We start from the raw sequence: 18,195 nt of genomic DNA on the forward strand, positions 1-18,195 counted from the left end.
CGCCTGCGCCGAGCACTCGTCGATGCTTACGTATTTTCTGTATTTTATTGGCCAGTCACTGCTGCGGATGTGAGAGGGGGAGGTGAGAAGGGAGCAGAGGGGAGGGGCAGGGGGAGTGTAGTGTACAGCTGAGGGGAAAGCGGGCGATGGCCTCTCCCTGCCTGCCAGGCGGGACTCAGGCGCGGGGAGCTGGCCCTGGTCCTGAACACAGAATAAGAACAGAGAGTGAAGGATGCGCGACTCGTCCTTAATCTCATCCTAACGCTCTGCAGTGTTACACCTAAAATGGCTGCCACAGGATTTATCTGATATTGTCACTGGAATGGGGAACATTATTCCGTTTATGGGCAGTGCACGGGATGCAGAGTAGTTGGTGTAAACCGTGGGTCCTGATCCACCCCGTGCCGTGTGCTGTTGAAAGGTGGGGTAGCCATGAAGACTGAACCTGCTCGCTCTCTGTCTGTAGGCTTCTGGTCGAGAAATACATTGTTGCAGTATGTGCTGGTAGGCAGTCTCTTGCATTATGCTGCAGTCACACCAGCGTTTCATAGAGATGTATTATTGAAGGCGAAGAGGAATCATCAGGTGTTGAACTTAATGCACAGTTTCTGACCAAATACAAATGTCCAACATACAGTGTTGGTCTTTAATAAAATACCATCAAAGACTTGGTTGAATGTTGGTATATTATGTTAAATATGAAATGATATGACAGTGTTTATATATATATATATATATATATATATATATATATATATATATATATATATATATATATATATATAGTAAGTATTACAGTGTAATGCTTTATGATATCAAAGTGGGATTTGACGCACTGTGATCAAGTGATCACGTGACCTTTCGAATCCTTCCACACTACAATACTAATGCAAACAAACTACATGTACATGGCACACGGTTCGCAATACTCATTTCCTGTATCTGTTTTTAAAGACAACTTGCAACAGTTTTTTCCTCAAATCTTATCTCATTAAAAGTTTAGATTGGACCAATATATTTGTGCACTTTGCTAATCAAAAAAACAGGTAGCAGATTAAGATAGGTTTCGTCAGCATGACAGAAACAAATGCAAAGACTATTTGACCTAATTAAACTGACAGGGAGACACTGCCACAAACTTCTACTCAACACACGTTGTTGTTGTTGTTGTTGTTGTTGTTGTTGTTGTTGTTGTTGTTGTTATTACCTGTAGGACAATAATAACTTAGGATACATCTTATACAATCTCACCCCAGCTATCTAACAATCTCTGACTAACTGTATCACATTGAAAACCCAATACTAAAGACTAAAACCACATACTGGAGTTGATCTGTTCATGATTATATCTCCCCCTGCTGATGAGATTTTTTAAGTGTGGGCTTGTGGAGCTGGTCTGACCGCTGGGTCCTGCTGCCAACTGGATTTATCTTAACCCTAATATCGCCTTCCATTTTCTACTTTTTAGTTTCATTTGACTTTCAATTAACTGCTTATGACTTTTTGTTACAGGTCACATGTCAAAAAGTTAGAAGATGTTCAACTAAAAGCGATATTCCCTTCTCATATAATTACATTTGATTAGGTTTTTAGAGGTAAAGCCATGCAGTAATTCCTCTGACCCTTGATTGTGTTCACCTCCCCCACACTCATGGTACTTACAGTACCAGCACATCCAATGACAGCCTTTATACTGTAAACTCAGCATGCACACAGGATAAGCTTCATCTCTGAGATTAAATTGAATCTGACCGTTGGACAGTTGGCCAGTTGGCTGCTACTCCAGATGTTTTTTACGCGTCTGACCCACAAATTCCCTGCAGGTAACGATGCTTTCAAGGAATCCTTATCTCTAGGTTTTGCTCTAGTGGATCTCCTGTTGCCCTGACTTGGCATTTAATAGTCCTGTAGTTTTTTCTCATACAACTTGCCCTTGTGGATTCTCAGCATGAGGTTTGCCTTTGTTCCCATAGTATTCAACTCATTACATTCTCAACAGGCCACTACCAGCTCCTGACGGGTGAGACCCCTCAGTTTTCTGCGACTGCACACTCTTGAGATCCCTCGAAGAGGTCTTGCACTAACCTCTGCAACAGAACTCTCCAAACCTTTTAATAAACATTAATAATTGACTGAAGTTCTCTGCTCCGCTCCTCTACTTCATCCAGAGTGTGTACACATTAAATGTTGATGTTCTTCACGGTAATACAACACAAAAGGCCAATGTAGAAAAAGTACAGGTTAAGTTATGCGGCTGAAATGTTGTTTTTTTATGTTTTAAGGAGAGAATTTACATCTTCATTTTGTGTTAAATTTCCATCGTCGGTCTAATGTTCATGAAGTTTAGAAGACAATTTCACCACAACATCCAATAAACAGCTTTTGATGAAGATGAAGGCCAGGTGATATGTTTAAAAGCTCCAGAACGGCTGCTAAATAGACCTTGTAAGAAGATCAACTGCTGTTTCCAAGGTCAAAAATGAACTTTAGCTTTTAAATCGACATGGGTGAGTGGTCCTTAAACCTGCAATAACACATTTTTTGGTTACATAAGGGCAGTAAAAACAAGTTGTGAACTCAACATTGACTTATTAACACCTTTTAAGTTGACAACAGTTGCCTATTTACACAGACAGCAGTTACAGAACAACTTTAGCATTCATTTGGAGTTATGTTTGTGTCCACCAGACAAATGTAAGCCCAATCTTCATTCTCCTTGTAGTTTTGTTTTGATCTCCAGCAACTCCTGAGGGAAACTATCTGGCTCTTCAGCTGCTAAAGGCTCCACTACAATATGTTCACCAGCTAGTCGTTTACTTTGTCTGTTTGTCGTTTGGGGCTGGGAAGGTAGATTACGGTCCGTTTTTAGAGCGACTGAATACAGCGATGATGAGAGCAGTGAGAGAGAACCAAACAGTAAAGTTGCGTAAAGATTGAGCTGAAAGACATTAAACCGCTTCCCAAAGCTGAGAAAACTGTTGTTAATTTTCTGTCGGTTTGTCACCACAATCAGCCTTTTTCACATACAAGTAGCTGTTGTTACCATTGTTAAGATAAAAATATTGAAAAATAGTTTTTTAATATCTACAATTCAATGACAAGTAGGCAAACTCTATCTGCTGATGAAGACCATGTGACGCTATATAAGTGAAACTACAAGAACATTAACTAAATGGACATTGTGTTGAGATTATTTGTATCAACCGAGATCAAGAATGAACTTCAGTGTTCATGAAATATAAGGTGATAACCCTTTAATATAAAGTTCATGTGATAATGTGTGATTTAGTCACTTGATAGCAACTTCAGGTATATTCACAAATGTCAACATATCTGTCAAATACATGTTGAAGGAAATAAAGGAGCTATGGTATAAATTCCCCGTTGAACAGGATTAACCTGGAGAAATATATATGTGTATATAGTATATTCAACTATGTTCAAAAGAGATGCGATGAATAATTTGAACTTCCCCTGACCCTACTCTAGAAATTAATTATTGATTGAAGTCATACTCTATGGACACATGCTGACTTTATCATCACGCCTGAGTTTCATCTCAACAGTCTTTTTTTCCCATGAATTCTGTCTCTAAGAATGGAAAAAAACATAAAGAATAAAGAACCAATAAAAACACACTGGAGTCACTGGTTTGACTTTAATGTGTTTGTGGCTATTCCATACTGTAATGTGGGTGAGAGTTGACACAGACAGCATACGTAAAGCACACAGTGACAAACCAGACAGTGCAGCACAGCTGAAACATCACACAATAATGGCATTATAATATATTTATTCCTTCTCTACCTCAGCTCTTCATTTATACATCGTTCCTGCCAAACATGCTCTGGACAGTATATGTCCAGAGCATGTTTATTTTATTCAGTGTATATTCTCAAAGAGTGTATGAGCGGGACACATGCGTGAATTGTGATTATTTTTGCAGAAACTGATTCATGTTGTTCACTTCAGCTTGTATCGTTCAGATGTATATTCCTCTTTTTAGGCTTTATCTAGTCACCATGATAAGCTTTGGGTTCAACCGCATTTAAAAAAAGTGACACAAACACACACACACACACACAAACACACACACAAACACACACACACACACACACACACACACACACACACACACACACACACACACACACACACACACACACACACAGGCTCAGAGCTTCGCTGGAGTAGCTGAGGAGCTCTTTGAAATATTTAAATGCTGGAAGTGTTTTAAATGTGAGATTGATGGAATAGGGTCAGTGTCTGCATTGCAGCAACTATAGCCGCCTCACAGAGGGCTTCACACCGAGCAAGTACTGTATGATTAAGCTCAACATTTTCACCAAGAACGCGTGTACATCAACAGATGTGTTTCTTCTATGTGAAATTGACTGGATACATGGATTGCAGAGGACTGAAATGCTTAGTGTAAAGCAGAGATGGGTGTAAATTGGCCTTTAGGAGTAAGTAGAAGCCCGTTTTTGAAGAAATTCCCAATCTGTATAAATCCTTTTACGTAACACAGTCTCTGATGTTTTTGTTTTGAATTCTGATATTTCCATGTTGGCTCTTTGAAATGACTCTTGCATTGAATTTGAAACGGGTCCAGAATAACTTTTAGTTTTTTCATCTGTTTTACATTTTCTCTTGGCAGCCTTTTATGTAGATATGTATTGTTTCTTATTGTATACTACTTGCACAATATTTTCATGTTCTTTATTTAACAGCAAAACAATACAGATACAATACAATACAGTAGATATAATCAACTCTATGTGTTTGCTTTTATGGATTATTATCAACATTTAAGGTTCCTCTTATAATTTCAGGCTACACAGGAATAATGATTTTATTTTATTTTGTAAAGAAACCTACAATCAACCTTAATTAGGATTTGAAGTGGGCTTGAATCTAGTTCTATATTAACCCCGGGCCAAAGGTAAAAAACACTATATCATTCGTTAGACAGCCCATTTCCAGGTGGAGGCCTCATAAAAACCACCAGATTTATGCTTGTCTCTCCCTCACACAGTTTTCAGGGTAGAGAGGAGAGATGATGCCAAAAAAAGATTCATTAATAATGCAGCGAGAAGCTGGAGCCTCACCACTTTAACATGACGAAAAAGCTTATAGTTCTTGGACCAAGTAGGATATACGATTTATCCAATCAGTGCACACAGCAGTGAAAGAGTTCAGATGTATGTATCTTATTATACATACAGAAGACACAACCGTCAACTGGATTTTGGAGAGAGGAGAAAGATCAAATGCAGTGAGAAAGTAAGAAGAGCTAATCACTGCAGGCTCAGAGATGTTCCTCTCGATCAGTACAGCTAAGTACTGCCCTCTGTTGGCTGAATAACCAAAGAGCAGTTAAAGTCATCTGTTTTGTGTTTACTGTAAATATCCACCGCTACTAACAAAGTGAATATTTGATCGCCAGTGATGGATACAGTACTAGAATATTTCGCTTGAGTAAAAGTACTATTACGGTACTTTAAAGAAATGCTACACAAGTAAAAGTAAAAGTATTTGGGTTAAATGTACCAGTAAAGTAAAATGCCTGTTAAAATGTGTTCTGAGTCAAAGTTACTGTGTTACATTGTTAAATGATGATGATGATATATAATAGGACTGTTACCTTAAAGAACACCTTTAGGCTACAAAATAAAGTGCATTAACATGCTCCACCTTGCTCCAAGTTGTAACATTACACATTACTGCATCAATCATTTTCATCCAATAATATAACACACATTATTCTGAAATGGGCCATACTGCATGATGGGTACTTTTACTTTTGATAAGTAAATGTTGAAGCTAAAACTTAAACGTCAACAAAGATAATATTTTGAATATGGGACTTTAACTTGTAATGTTACACTGTTGTACTGATACTTTTTCTTAAAGGAGAAATATTATGAAAAACTCCGAGTTTTCAGAGTTTGTGCACGTACATTTAGGTATCAAGAGTGCCCAGCGACCCACAAACTGTGAAATAGGGTCAACCCAGTCAGTTTTCTGCAGGCTGCCTCGGTCAGAAAACATTGGATTCAACGAGCCATTTGGATTTGGCTCCCCTACCTATGTCAGATGTAGGGTCATCAGAATGAACCGCCCCCATCTAATATCTCCAACCACGGATGAAGAACTACCGTTGAAATTTTTCTCGCAATCAATCAAAGCAGACAGGGCTTTTTCAGGAGAGGGGCTAAAAGAGACAGGTGGGTCAATACAGATATATTCAGACACACAGTATGAGAAAATAATTCGTTTTTTGAATATTAAAACATGTAATAATGTTCTAGTAGTAACCTAAAATAAGATCTTAAACTTCAAACATTTAAACAATGAACTAACATTATCAACAGAATGTGAAGAGGTAACAGTGTTGACGTTATGTCACAGACGTCTGTGTGTTGTGTTGCAGAGATATCTACTGAAATCAGCATGCTAACTGACTAGTGCCGCTCCAGTGTGTCATACCACTTGTTCCTCTAGAGGTGATAGTGAGACACTGTAGCTCCAGTCTCAGGGCTTATCAACATCACATCCATGATCCCTGCAGGAGTAGAGTGTGCGGTGGATGGGAGACGGACGGATCTTCCGTTAGCAGGTAGCAGATAGCACCCATTTATCCGACTCCCCGCCGGATAGTCAAGCTTTATGTTGCTGTTGTTACAAAGGTTAGACCCAGTGCTCTATCAGCCCGCTCTGACTACTGGTGCTGGGATATGAGAGAGATATATAGCCATGGAATAAAAAGATTTATTTGGAGCAGATGCGTCAGAATTACATATTGAACCGTTAAGTAAAAGATATGAGTACTGTTACCACTGCCCCTAACTTACCGCTGTGCAATGTGTTTGTACCCTGTCGCCTCCAAGTTCCCTCCACTTCCAGTGCATCTAGTGCTTATTTTGCTGAAATACTTTAGTATGAACCACGCAAGCAGAATATAAACTAAAATAATAGAGCTCTTTAAATTAGAATTTGACACAAGGCCCCTTTCCGAGTTATGGCCACAAAATGTTTCATTTTTATTTATCAATTACCAAAACAAACCGACATACTGAAGGAGCCAAAATGTAATAGGGTTCAGTGTAGTGTAAAAATATGTAGAAAGTTTCAGAGAGATTAGATTTTATTTTTATTTTTTTGGATGGAAATCAAAAACCTGGCTGGATTTGCAGGATGTTACAGGAATAAACTGTCAAACCTCATGATTGGATTTCTGCCCTTTTTTGTAGTTATGAGTTATTGACAATAGAACATCATTGAATATTTGACTGAGTCAACATGCATGCTCCACGAGCCTCATTCATAATAAAGACATTGGATGGGTATTTTAAAACTAACTTACGATTGAATTATAATGTAGTCCTCCTGTTTCTTTCAACTGAGAACTACAAAATCAATCAATGTTTATTTTTGACCACATTGGACAGCTGTGTTTTTATCTGTTCTCTGCATAAACCTCTATTTTTACCGCAGCTTAATATTCCTGTCAGCCTCCAGCTTGTGAAATGAGTTTTAAAATACTCCTCATGACTTCTGGCTTTACTCTTCAGCATTGGGTATCTATCACTTTCAGAGTTGATTCCTAAATCCTGTGTTAAGTCTGGATTTCGCTGCCTTTCAAATAATTTCCCCTCATATGAACCATAACAACAGTTAGTGATCCTTTGGCACCGAATTCTTCTGACTGTTTTTCATCGTAGACTGAAAATGTCATCAGTCATTTTGTTATTAACATCAAAAGCCTGCCTGAGGGAATCAGTTAATCAAAGTTACTTTCTTTTTTTAGATAACTTCCCAAGACACACTTCTAATGACTTTCTTAAGTCATTGTTATTCATGTTTTTAATCCGACATTGGCTGCTTCCTCCGTAGTTGAATAACTTTCAAGATTCCAGTGGCCCATTTATTCTTATATATAACTTGCAGTCGTGTCAATGTCAAATCCACAGTGGCTTGAAATCAAACTCTGTCTAAGCCACATGGATAAATAATGTTTCAGACCTCTTTTTACTCATAACCTACATGTACATGAGTGATTCAGTCAGAATAGAGCCGTATGACAGACTAATAATAGCAAAGCAGTTGTTGTATTATACAGTATTATTTATTATTTATATGTACTATTTTATTGTTTTACTCTTCATCCTTTTATTTATTACTTCCTGTATTTATCCTGTTATTGTGAATGTATTAACAGCTGCTTTTGTCCTGTATCACTAGCTCCATTATGTCTTTGAGTGTGTGCTTTACTTTGTCTCTCAAAGCACTTTGTTTTTGAAAAAAGAAATGTTGATCATTTGAAAGTACCATAATATGTGATCCCGTGGTGTGGTGAAAACTGTGGGCATAGTAACTGCAATACTTTAGAATAGTGTGAGCAACACAAGCGCCTGGACAGACCATACAATACAAAGTGAAAGATCAAGTGGTAAAAAGTCAAGAAAAATCATCCTCAGGCCCTTGATTATTCATCTTCTTCTGTGAGACTCATGCTCTGTGTACTATTTAGGTTTGGAAATGCCTATATATTTGGTAATCATGCTGTTTTGTGAGTAAGAAATCACTTCAGCCTAAAATGTAGAGTTTTTGAGCTATAATAGCCCCTCAATCGAGAAAGGTCAATTTGAACATGTGTTATCACTGAACATAGAGTGAAGATTAATAATTAATCTGGTGCACAAAATCAGACCAGTCTGAAATATCACTTGATAGATCCGTACATCTAAAATCCAGGTTGCAGTGGAATACATTATTTATTTCAATCAGTATTGTGCACAATCCTAAATTCATTTTGTAATACAGATTTGTCACCAAAAGAGGTCAGCAGAATTCTGTTTATTACAATAAAATGGCCCAACTGTCATCATTAGAAAAGAAAATCTACAATACAAGAAGCTACAGTGTATTGTTTATTGTAATGTATGATAATGAACATCGATTTATTACTATTTCAATATACAATATTTTGTTTGTAATTTGAGACGTAAAACTGTATTGTTTAAAATCATATTATCATACTTGCTGCAGAGCTGGCCTAATAATTTATTGGACCCTAAACAATTGCCTGATCCCAAAACCATGTCCCTGAGTACCTTATGTTTTTGTCTGATGCAGCTGATATACACATTGCACGAAGTACAGTAACAATTGAACATGTCTATAAGCACCAGATAGTTATGAGTTGTACAATGTAACTCTAATGTTCTTGAGCATATAGCCTCACATGTTAAAAATTGTTAAAGGAGACACTGTTGTTAGCAACATATTAAGAAGGTTATTACACGGTTGTTAGAAACATATTAACTTAAGAAGGTTATTACACTGTTGTTAGAAACATATTAAGAAGGTTATTACACTGTTGTTAGAAACATATTAAGAAGGTTATTACACTGTTGTTAGAAACATATTAAGAAGGTTATTACACTGTTGTTAGAAACATATTAAGAAGGTTATTACACTGTTGTTAGAAACATATTAAGAAGGTTATTACACTGTTGTTAGAAACATATTAAGAAGGTTATTACACTGTTGTTAGAAACATATTAACTTAAGAAGGTTATTACACTGTTGTTAGAAACATATTAACTTAAGAAGGTTATTATACTGTTGTTAGAAACATATTAAGAAGGTTATTACACTGTTGTTAGAAACATATTAAGAAGGTTATTACACTGTCGTTAGAAACATATTAACTTAAGAAGGTTATTATACTGTTGTTAGAAACATATTAAGAAGGTTATTACACTGTTGTTAGAAACATATTAAGAAGGTTATTACACTGTTGTTAGAAACATATTAAGAAGGTTATTACACTGTTGTTAGAAACATATTAAGAAGGTTATTACATGGTTGTTAGAAACATATTAAGAAGGTTATTACACTGTCGTTAGAAACATATTAACTTAAGAAGGTTATTATACTGTTGTTAGAAACATATTAAGAAGGTTATTACACTGTTGTTAGAAACATATTAAGAAGGTTATTACACTGTTGTTAGAAACATATTAAGAAGGTTATTACACTGTTGTTAGAAACATATTAAGAAGGTTATTACACTGTTGTTAGAAACATATTAACTTAAGAAGGTTATTACACTGTTGTTAGAAACATATTAACTTAAGAAGGTTATTACACTGTTGTTAGACACATATTAACTTAAGAAGGTTATTATACTGTTGTTAGAAACATATTAAGAAGGTTATTACACTGTTGTTAGAAACATATTAAGAAGGTTATTACACTGTTGTTAGAAACATATTAAGAAGGTTATTACACTGTTGTTAGAAACATATTAAGAAGGTTATTACACTGTTGTTAGAAACATATTAACTTAAGAAGGTTATTACACTGTTGTTAGAAACATATGAAGAAGGTTTTTATACTGTTGAATAAGAACAGATCAGTTACCAGGGCAACACAGGTTTTGGGGAGGAAATGTCTTGTTGTAATGTATCGAACTGAAGTGGAAGGAGTCTGTACGGATGTACGTTTCTCTTTCCATTTTCTCCTCCACCGTTCATCTGATCGACTTCACACTCTGCGGGTGAATTGCTGAGGACTTAAGGAGGTGCAGTGTTGAGTGCCAGCTCTTGAGATCTACGTTACATATTTATTCGAGCGTTATGTACACACTGTATAGTGTATTGAGAGAGGACCCATATTAAATACGCTGCCAAGCGGCATACTGGGTACAGCTTAATGGAGGGTTTTAATGGCTGAAACTAAATATAATTACACAAATTATTATTTAATTAGTTATGTAATATATTTAAAGACATGTGTTTGTGTGAACATGTGAGTTATTAGAAAAGCGCTATACAACTATCATGTATTATTATTATTATTATTATTATTATTATTATTATTATTATTATTATTATTATTATTATTATGTGTAAATATATACATGAATAAATACCCAATTACATTTAACATTTATATATTTATTGTCTCATTTATTTTGTGATTTATTTATTTATGGTGATAATTGAGCATTAAATTACATAATTGTTTATTTATTCATATATTTAAGCATTTCAAAATGTAATAATTTATTGTGTTATGTATTTATATATTTAGTTGTTAGCCTTAAAACCCTCCATGCAGCTTGCTCCACGTCACTAGCAACAGTATTAACTATTACACCGGCAAAAGCAAGCGGCAATCGGTGCTAAAAAAATTCATTGACATTTATTAATTGACTATTGACATAACTGTACAGGGGTTCATGTTTATACAACTCACCTGTTTTAATCATCGGCCTGTCTCAACCTATCCTAACCCAAACCATTGCTACTGTGTGGCTCAGATAGACCTACTTGCATCTCGACGGGTTGAAACACCCACTTTGAGCTTCACAATGGCTTTTCAGAAACCTATGGGTGACGTCACAGAGACTACGTACATGATTTATACAGTCTATGGGTACAACTCGCTCTCCGCTGCTCACTACAGTACATTTAAGAACAGATGAAGAAACAGAGACTGGAGATGTTACATTGAAGCAAATTCAAACATTTCAAACATTAATTCCCAGAAATAGCCTGGTTCCAAATAGCTAGCTGTTAAAAATGACGTGTATACTCTCCCATTGCTAAGGGACGCAACTATGTCATGGCAGGTGTATTGCTTAGGACTCAAGAAACCACGATGTTGTGTGTGAAGTTGTTTGGATGAGCGGTTCTAAAGAAAGCTGCAACCAGCTGTATGCCTACCACATGCCAAGCTATCCGCATGTTCCGAACAGACATGTTTTGAAGTGGCACTGCACTAGTATTCAAATAAATTCAATTACTTACCTCACATTATCACACACACGCAAAATCATAAATTAATTCAGAAAACAAGAAAAACTCATTCATCCAAATAATTTATTAAAATAATTTTTTCCCCACTTGATTTTCTACATTCAAAGCTGGCAACAAACCAACAACAAACATTAGCAGAAGAAAACAAACATTGTTTCTCTTATACAAAACAGAAGTTAAAAGCTTTGTGTTTAAAGATCAACTCTATTATCAATGTACTGATTTAGTCCAGGAAAGTAGTTAATACATTGAAATCTGTGCTGTCCTGTGAAACCATGTAAATCCAAAACAAAACCGGCCTGAGTTCAGCTTCAGTGCATTTTACCGATAATCTAATCGGTTTTATAAATAGATTTCATTTCTGAAGCAGCAGGATTTAAAGGAACAACTAATCCTTCAGTTTACCTGAATAATTCAAAATAACTAAATCTGCAGATGGGCCTATAGTTTTCTTAAAAGCTATACGTTTTCATTGCAGCAAAGAGAAGCTGAAGCAGATATTTCTATTTGTTTCATGTTTCTGATGATGCTTTATTTAGAAAAATATATTTTAAGAGCATTGTCCCCGATGGTCTTACAATAACAAGTAAACAAGCTATTCGTACACATTCACTTATTGATGGTATTTATAGTTTATTGCAGTGTTTGTGGACAAATTGTAGAGGAACAGTAACATCTCAGACCCCTCCCTGGGGAAGATATCTCCTGTCAGCCCGCCTCTCCGCTGGAAGAGTCACTCTCTTTCTACATCAGTGGCGTTTCAACCCTGATAACAAAAGCTGTCGACACTGTGTGGAGTTGGACTTGAGATCTGTGATTTTTAAATGTGTATGGTTATATTTGCGCCGGTAAGTTCTACTTTTTGGTTATAATGATATTCACTGCATATTACATTGTATGAATTACACCATCTATGTGATCTTACTGTTTCGATTTGCTGATTGATGAAATGTCTTGTTGTGAATCAGTGCAGTTTATTGATGTGACATTCGCCACTTAAAAGTAAAGAAAAATCTATTCAAAATCTCTCATTCTTAATATGAATATTCTGCATAAGAACTGTAAAAATAAAATGTATGATAGACTTCAGACTTACATCGTCAAATTGAATCTGTACTGTACTGCTGTGCTCCCCCTCCAGCGCACAGTAAGTAGCTCCGTTAGTTGTCTTCCAACCTTTAAATTATTCAGGTTTTGTTTTCAAAGCAATTATAAATCTTAATAATCAGTAATTTATTGATGTCTATACATAATGCAGTACGCTGCACTCAGAAATGATATCAGATCAATGAAATGTATGAATTGTTATCAACAGACTGTGATCATTTTATGGCTATTATTTGGTTTTCCTAGATTTTTGCCATCTGTGCTTTTGCAACATGTGGAGGATACTATGGTCGTCTCCAGGTTAAAGTGGACTGTGGAGGCAGGAGGCAGAGTAACCTCAGCATCAACATTGATTTTGGCTATCCTTTCAGGTAAAGTGGTTGTTTGTGCTTTGCTTTGCATACATCTTTTGATTTCATTAGGTAACGTATGAATACACAATGAGCAAAAATGAATTGCCATATCGTTTTGTTTTTATGACATTAAGTTTAATAATTTCTTCTTTTACAGTTCATCTTTTAACATGTTTTGATTTATATCATTTCATTGAAATTAACAGACTAATTAGACTAACAAAGATGGACAATTTTACTGGGCACCCAAAACAATGCAATGTGGACTAACCAGACATGACCAGACAATCATCTCTGCATATTTCCGGAAACTGGTCAGCCAGACAAAAAGAAACAAAAAAAAACAATTTAAAAGCTGTACAGCTCTAACCCATCATGTTGTCAGGCTCAGCAGAGAGGAGCTGCTCCCCATTAAAGCTTGCCCAATTTAAAAACAGGAAGGTGGACAGCTGAGCAGGAAACTGTCCTAATTTAAGTCCAAAATGTTTCACTGCAGCATTCAGCATGAGACTTGACCTCAGGTGGGCTCTTGTGATCTTTCTTTGTCCCTGTTTCATTTCTCCTGCACACCTGCATGTATTCGGGACCGCCTGGGTGCTGTAATAAACACCACTGAGATGTTTGAAGGATGAGATAAGAGTGACTTTATTTGTCAGCCCCGTTGCTATTTTGAGTGAACAAAGTACTCATTTATACAGAGCTATAGTAGATTATGGTTTAGTTTCAGTTTGCAGAAGTAACCCATGAATGGTCCTTGCAGTTGGATTATTACTCATCAACTCTATACAAAAAGTCAAGCCTGAACAAGATTTTAATGGCTTGAATTTCACAGCAGTAAAATATGCAGGAAAGACACATTATTTAAGTGAACGACATCAGTATGTCTTGAGAGCGACCGGCCACAATTAACATTTCATTTGATGAATGGTGTGGTGGGTCTGTGGATGTGAACTCTGTGGTCTTGTGGTGCAGCAGTGTGTTCGACCAACCCCTAACTCCAGGCTTCAGAGTCAGTGATGGCCAAGCTGAACTGTTAATTAGTCGTCTCATTAACAGCTCAGCTGACTTGACACTGGTGTCTGTGTGTTAGTTCAGTGGTACCCACAGTCATGTATAAATAACTCAACAGGAACTGAAAATGCTTCCAACCCAAATTTGAGTATTTTTCAGTTCTTTTGAAATGTTTTTTATGTTTTGAGATGTAGACGACTCGTAATCTTGACAAGCAGGAGTGTGTGTCATACAGCAAATATTGATAAGACTCGACACACCATATGCCCAAGGAGTTTATAAATGATTAAATAAAATAAGATGGAACTTTATCTATTCAGAGGGAAGTCTTTGTGCAGCACTACAAATTAAGAAAGAGTGCAAATACAAATACAAAATAAATACCCACTGCAAAAAATAGAAAATGCCAAAAATAAATGAATGTTCATGAATGGATGAACAAATATTTAAAAAAAACAAAAATGATGGGGAAAAGCCTGCCATTGAATGTCATGATTAATCCTCATTGTGAAAGTGAGTTTGGAAACTGTATCACTTTACTACAGTTCCTTTTGTAGATATAGAAGACATAGAAGAGCCAAGTCGCTTGCAGCTTCTTTATATATCTTGTAGAATGTGTCCCTTTGTATGCCACACCAAATGGTTTCTCACCTGTGCATCTAAGTTTCTTTTAGCTTTTTTTAATGAAAGAGCTCTCAGAGTTCCAGCGAACAATGGACGGCTAAAGTGACGTTGTTAAAAACAGACTGAATCTCCTCGCATGACAGTTTTTAATAACAATCTGTTTGTATCATTCACTGTAAACCTCCTCTTTCTATCTCGTAGATTACAAGATGTGCATTTCAAGGCTCCCTTGTGTGAGGCAGAGAGGGAAGAGATTATTTTCCTGGATGGCGACTTTTCCTCAGCTGCTCAGTTTTTCCTGACTGTGGGTGTTTTTGCTTTCCTGTACTCTCTGCTGGCAACCATTGTCTATGTCTTCTACCAGAACAACTACTTGAAGAACAACAGAGGCCCGCTTGTGGTCAGTGAGTTTATATCTTCAGCAAACATTTCTCTAATCGATACCTGAATTAGATCAAATATAGTGTGATAATGTTGTGTTTTTATGACATGAAATACAATAAATTAACGATTTTATTCCATGTTTTCTTTCTTTGTCCTGAGCAGGACTTTGTTGTTACAGCCGTCTTCTCCTTCATGTGGCTGGTCAGTAGTTGCTGTTGGGCCAAAACTCTTTCTGATATCAAGACGGCCACAAACCCAACACAGGTGCTTCTGCTCATATCAGCCTGCAGAGCTCAGGAGAACAAATGCACGGCCACCCAGGAGCCTCTCTGGTCACAACTTAATACATCTGCGGTAGGTGTTCAGTCATCAAACTTACTCACTAGTTTTGTGCACTGAAACACAAAATTGGATAAAACAAGCCATTCACTCCTGTCCCTTCTTCTGTGTCCAGGTTTTTGGTTTTGTAAACGTCGTCCTCTGGGTTGGAAATATTTGGTTTGTCTTCAAAGAGACAGGCTGGTACAAGACAGGTCAGAGATATCCAACCAGGAGTGCTTCTGGGAAACGTGCCAGTGAAATGCGGCAGCGGCTCTACAGTGAGAGCAGCTTCGAGCAGCCGGAGGAGGGTTTTGGTCCACAACCCTCCAGACAAGACAGTTTCAATCAGCAGATCAACAGGCAAGTTAGCTTCAACCAGTCACAAGTAAGCTTGAGTTTACCGCACGCATATCTCGGCAAACCAGTAATTTAGTGGCTTCTCAAGGGCCGATGATATTTGTCAATGAGATGTGATTTTGCTCTTGTATAATGCTCTACATGGTGAACGAGATGGGAAAATTATTTTTAATTTAGATTAAATGAAAACACTGATGGTAACTTTTTGGCAAATGTGGTGTTCATAACGTGATTTATTAAATTCTAACTTTTTTTTCAATTGATGGACTTGGAGTTGGGCGATTCCCCGATGTCCAAGTTGTACCTGGAAATGGAGAAACTGAGTGGTCAAATAAAACAGTAAAATAATAATAATAATAATAATAATAATAATAATAATAATAATAATAATAATAATAATAATAATAATAATAATAATAATAATAATAATAATAATAGGCAGATGGAATATTTTTAGGATTCAAATATAATAATTATACTGGATCAATGAAAATGAAATATTCACATAACATAAAAACAACGTAGTAGGCTGATCTTCTTTCAGTAAAGGCCCTAACCCTAACCCTAAAATAGACACTATAATATAACTGCTAACTTTTGTTCAGACAGCTTTTTATAACATATAGATAGACTTAGAATTTGCATTTACTATAAGTTTGGTGTAATAAAAATCCATTAACTATGTTAAATAAATGATTTACTTCAGTGAAACAAAGTACTGTGGTAGCACTTGGTCTGCAGGTATATATGACAATATGTTGTCTCCAAAACCCCAGAAAATCATTGCATAAAATGTCAAAGAATAAATGAACAATGATGTAGTTGTTTGCTTTTGTTTGGACTTATGTGATGTTGATCTTATCTTATTATAAAATTAAATGTTATATATATATATATATATATATATATATATATATATATATATATATATATGTCGGGAGTTCAATACCAGGCTGTCTTTAACCCTGAGTTGCTCCAGGAAGACCGTAATATATTATGTTTGATGGAAAGCATGTGCAGTATCAGTTTGGAAATATGTTATCTCTATAAATATATAATGTTTGATTGTAACATTTATTCTCTTCTGTAATTACTGATAGATTTCCAAATATTATAATGAATGTGGCACTCCAGTGTCTTTGTTTGTCCTTTCTTTTATTTTGTTTCATGAATATTGATTTTAAATGAATAATGAGTACTGTTTCAGTAAAAAGTCAAATGAATTATATTTCTGTGTAAATATAAGTATATTCACATTTTATTATACTTGTCTCAAAGAATTATCTTCTAAAAGAATATGTTACAAACTAAACAAGCTAAGATGCATTATTTGGATGTGGAACATCTTGAAGTCCTCATTAGCACTATACTGATCATTACTATCATTTCACAAAATGTAATTCATAACAAAATGTGTACAGTAACTGTAATGTGTGTGTTTTGTGCTGATGAAGATATTAAGCATATCAATTCACGTCAGGAATTACATTTAGTTTGTTGTTTCACTTGAAGTGTGTCTGAAGTGTTGCTCTGCATGCTTTTTCAGTGATACTCTGGTTTTCAGTAACTGATATCAAAGTGAGCGTGTCCATTGTGTAGCTGTTGCTGCCATGGTTTTTCTTATATGGTGTCAGCCTCTTCATTTCCATGAAAAAGGAAACGAAGCCGAGGAGACTGAAAGTGAGGAAATACTAAAAAAATAAATGTGGAAATTGAATATTGACTTTAATGGAGACAGACCTGTATAAAACAAACCTCTTACCATCCCAACTATCGTACAGCCTGTACAGTTTGACATGTGTGATGACAAAGACTTTGCTTACGGGGATACATTTATCTCATCATTAAAGTATAGAGTTACTTCTATTAAACTCAAGAGTTCATAAAACGTGAATTAAGGATCATTTAAATGTGTGTGTTGTGAGCGGTGGTCTTTGCTTTATTTAGGGTAAACTACAAATATTTCTCATTGAATGAAAACTGTGTTCATGACCCTTAGTGATTATGTAAACTTTCTGTTTGTCTTCGTTTTAAAGGGGCACTCCACCAATTTTACACATAAAGTTTACTCATCATTAAGCGTATTGGACAGCCTGTGAAAACAGTGTGTAATGTCAAAGGTTAAAGCCCACGGAGGAAGGCAAATAAGTGATATGCAGGCGTTATAAGTCAAATGTAGTTATTTCTGTTTAGAAGCTGGACCTGGA

The 18,195-nt window shown here is 36.0% G+C and overlaps 1 protein-coding gene across 1 annotated transcript; it reads left to right on the plus strand.

Annotated features, from left to right (window-relative positions):
• The first annotated feature begins 12,584 nt into the window (after window positions 1-12,584).
• synprb (synaptoporin b) lies at window positions 12,585-16,843 on the plus strand. Its single transcript, XM_029432173.1, has 5 exons — window positions 12,585-12,679; window positions 13,185-13,309; window positions 15,128-15,326; window positions 15,473-15,664; window positions 15,765-16,843. The coding sequence occupies exons 1-5, from the start codon at window positions 12,656-12,658 to the stop codon at window positions 16,062-16,064; spliced, it is 840 nt and encodes a 279-aa protein (XP_029288033.1). The 5' UTR covers window positions 12,585-12,655; the 3' UTR covers window positions 16,065-16,843.
• Window positions 16,844-18,195: the final 1,352 nt, after the last annotated feature.

This window comes from Cottoperca gobio, chromosome 5 (assembly GCF_900634415.1).
Source record: "Cottoperca gobio chromosome 5, fCotGob3.1, whole genome shotgun sequence".
NCBI lineage: Eukaryota > Metazoa > Chordata > Actinopteri > Perciformes > Bovichtidae > Cottoperca > Cottoperca gobio.

Coding starts and splice junctions, on each gene's coding strand:
- synprb (XM_029432173.1), top strand. CDS start 12,656: ATGTGTATGGTTATATTTGCGCCG. Junction 13,310..15,127: donor GATTTTGGCTATCCTTTCAG/GTAAAGTGGTTG, acceptor TCTATCTCGTAG/ATTACAAGATGTGCATTTCA. Junction 15,665..15,764: donor CACAACTTAATACATCTGCG/GTAGGTGTTCAG, acceptor TTCTGTGTCCAG/GTTTTTGGTTTTGTAAACGT.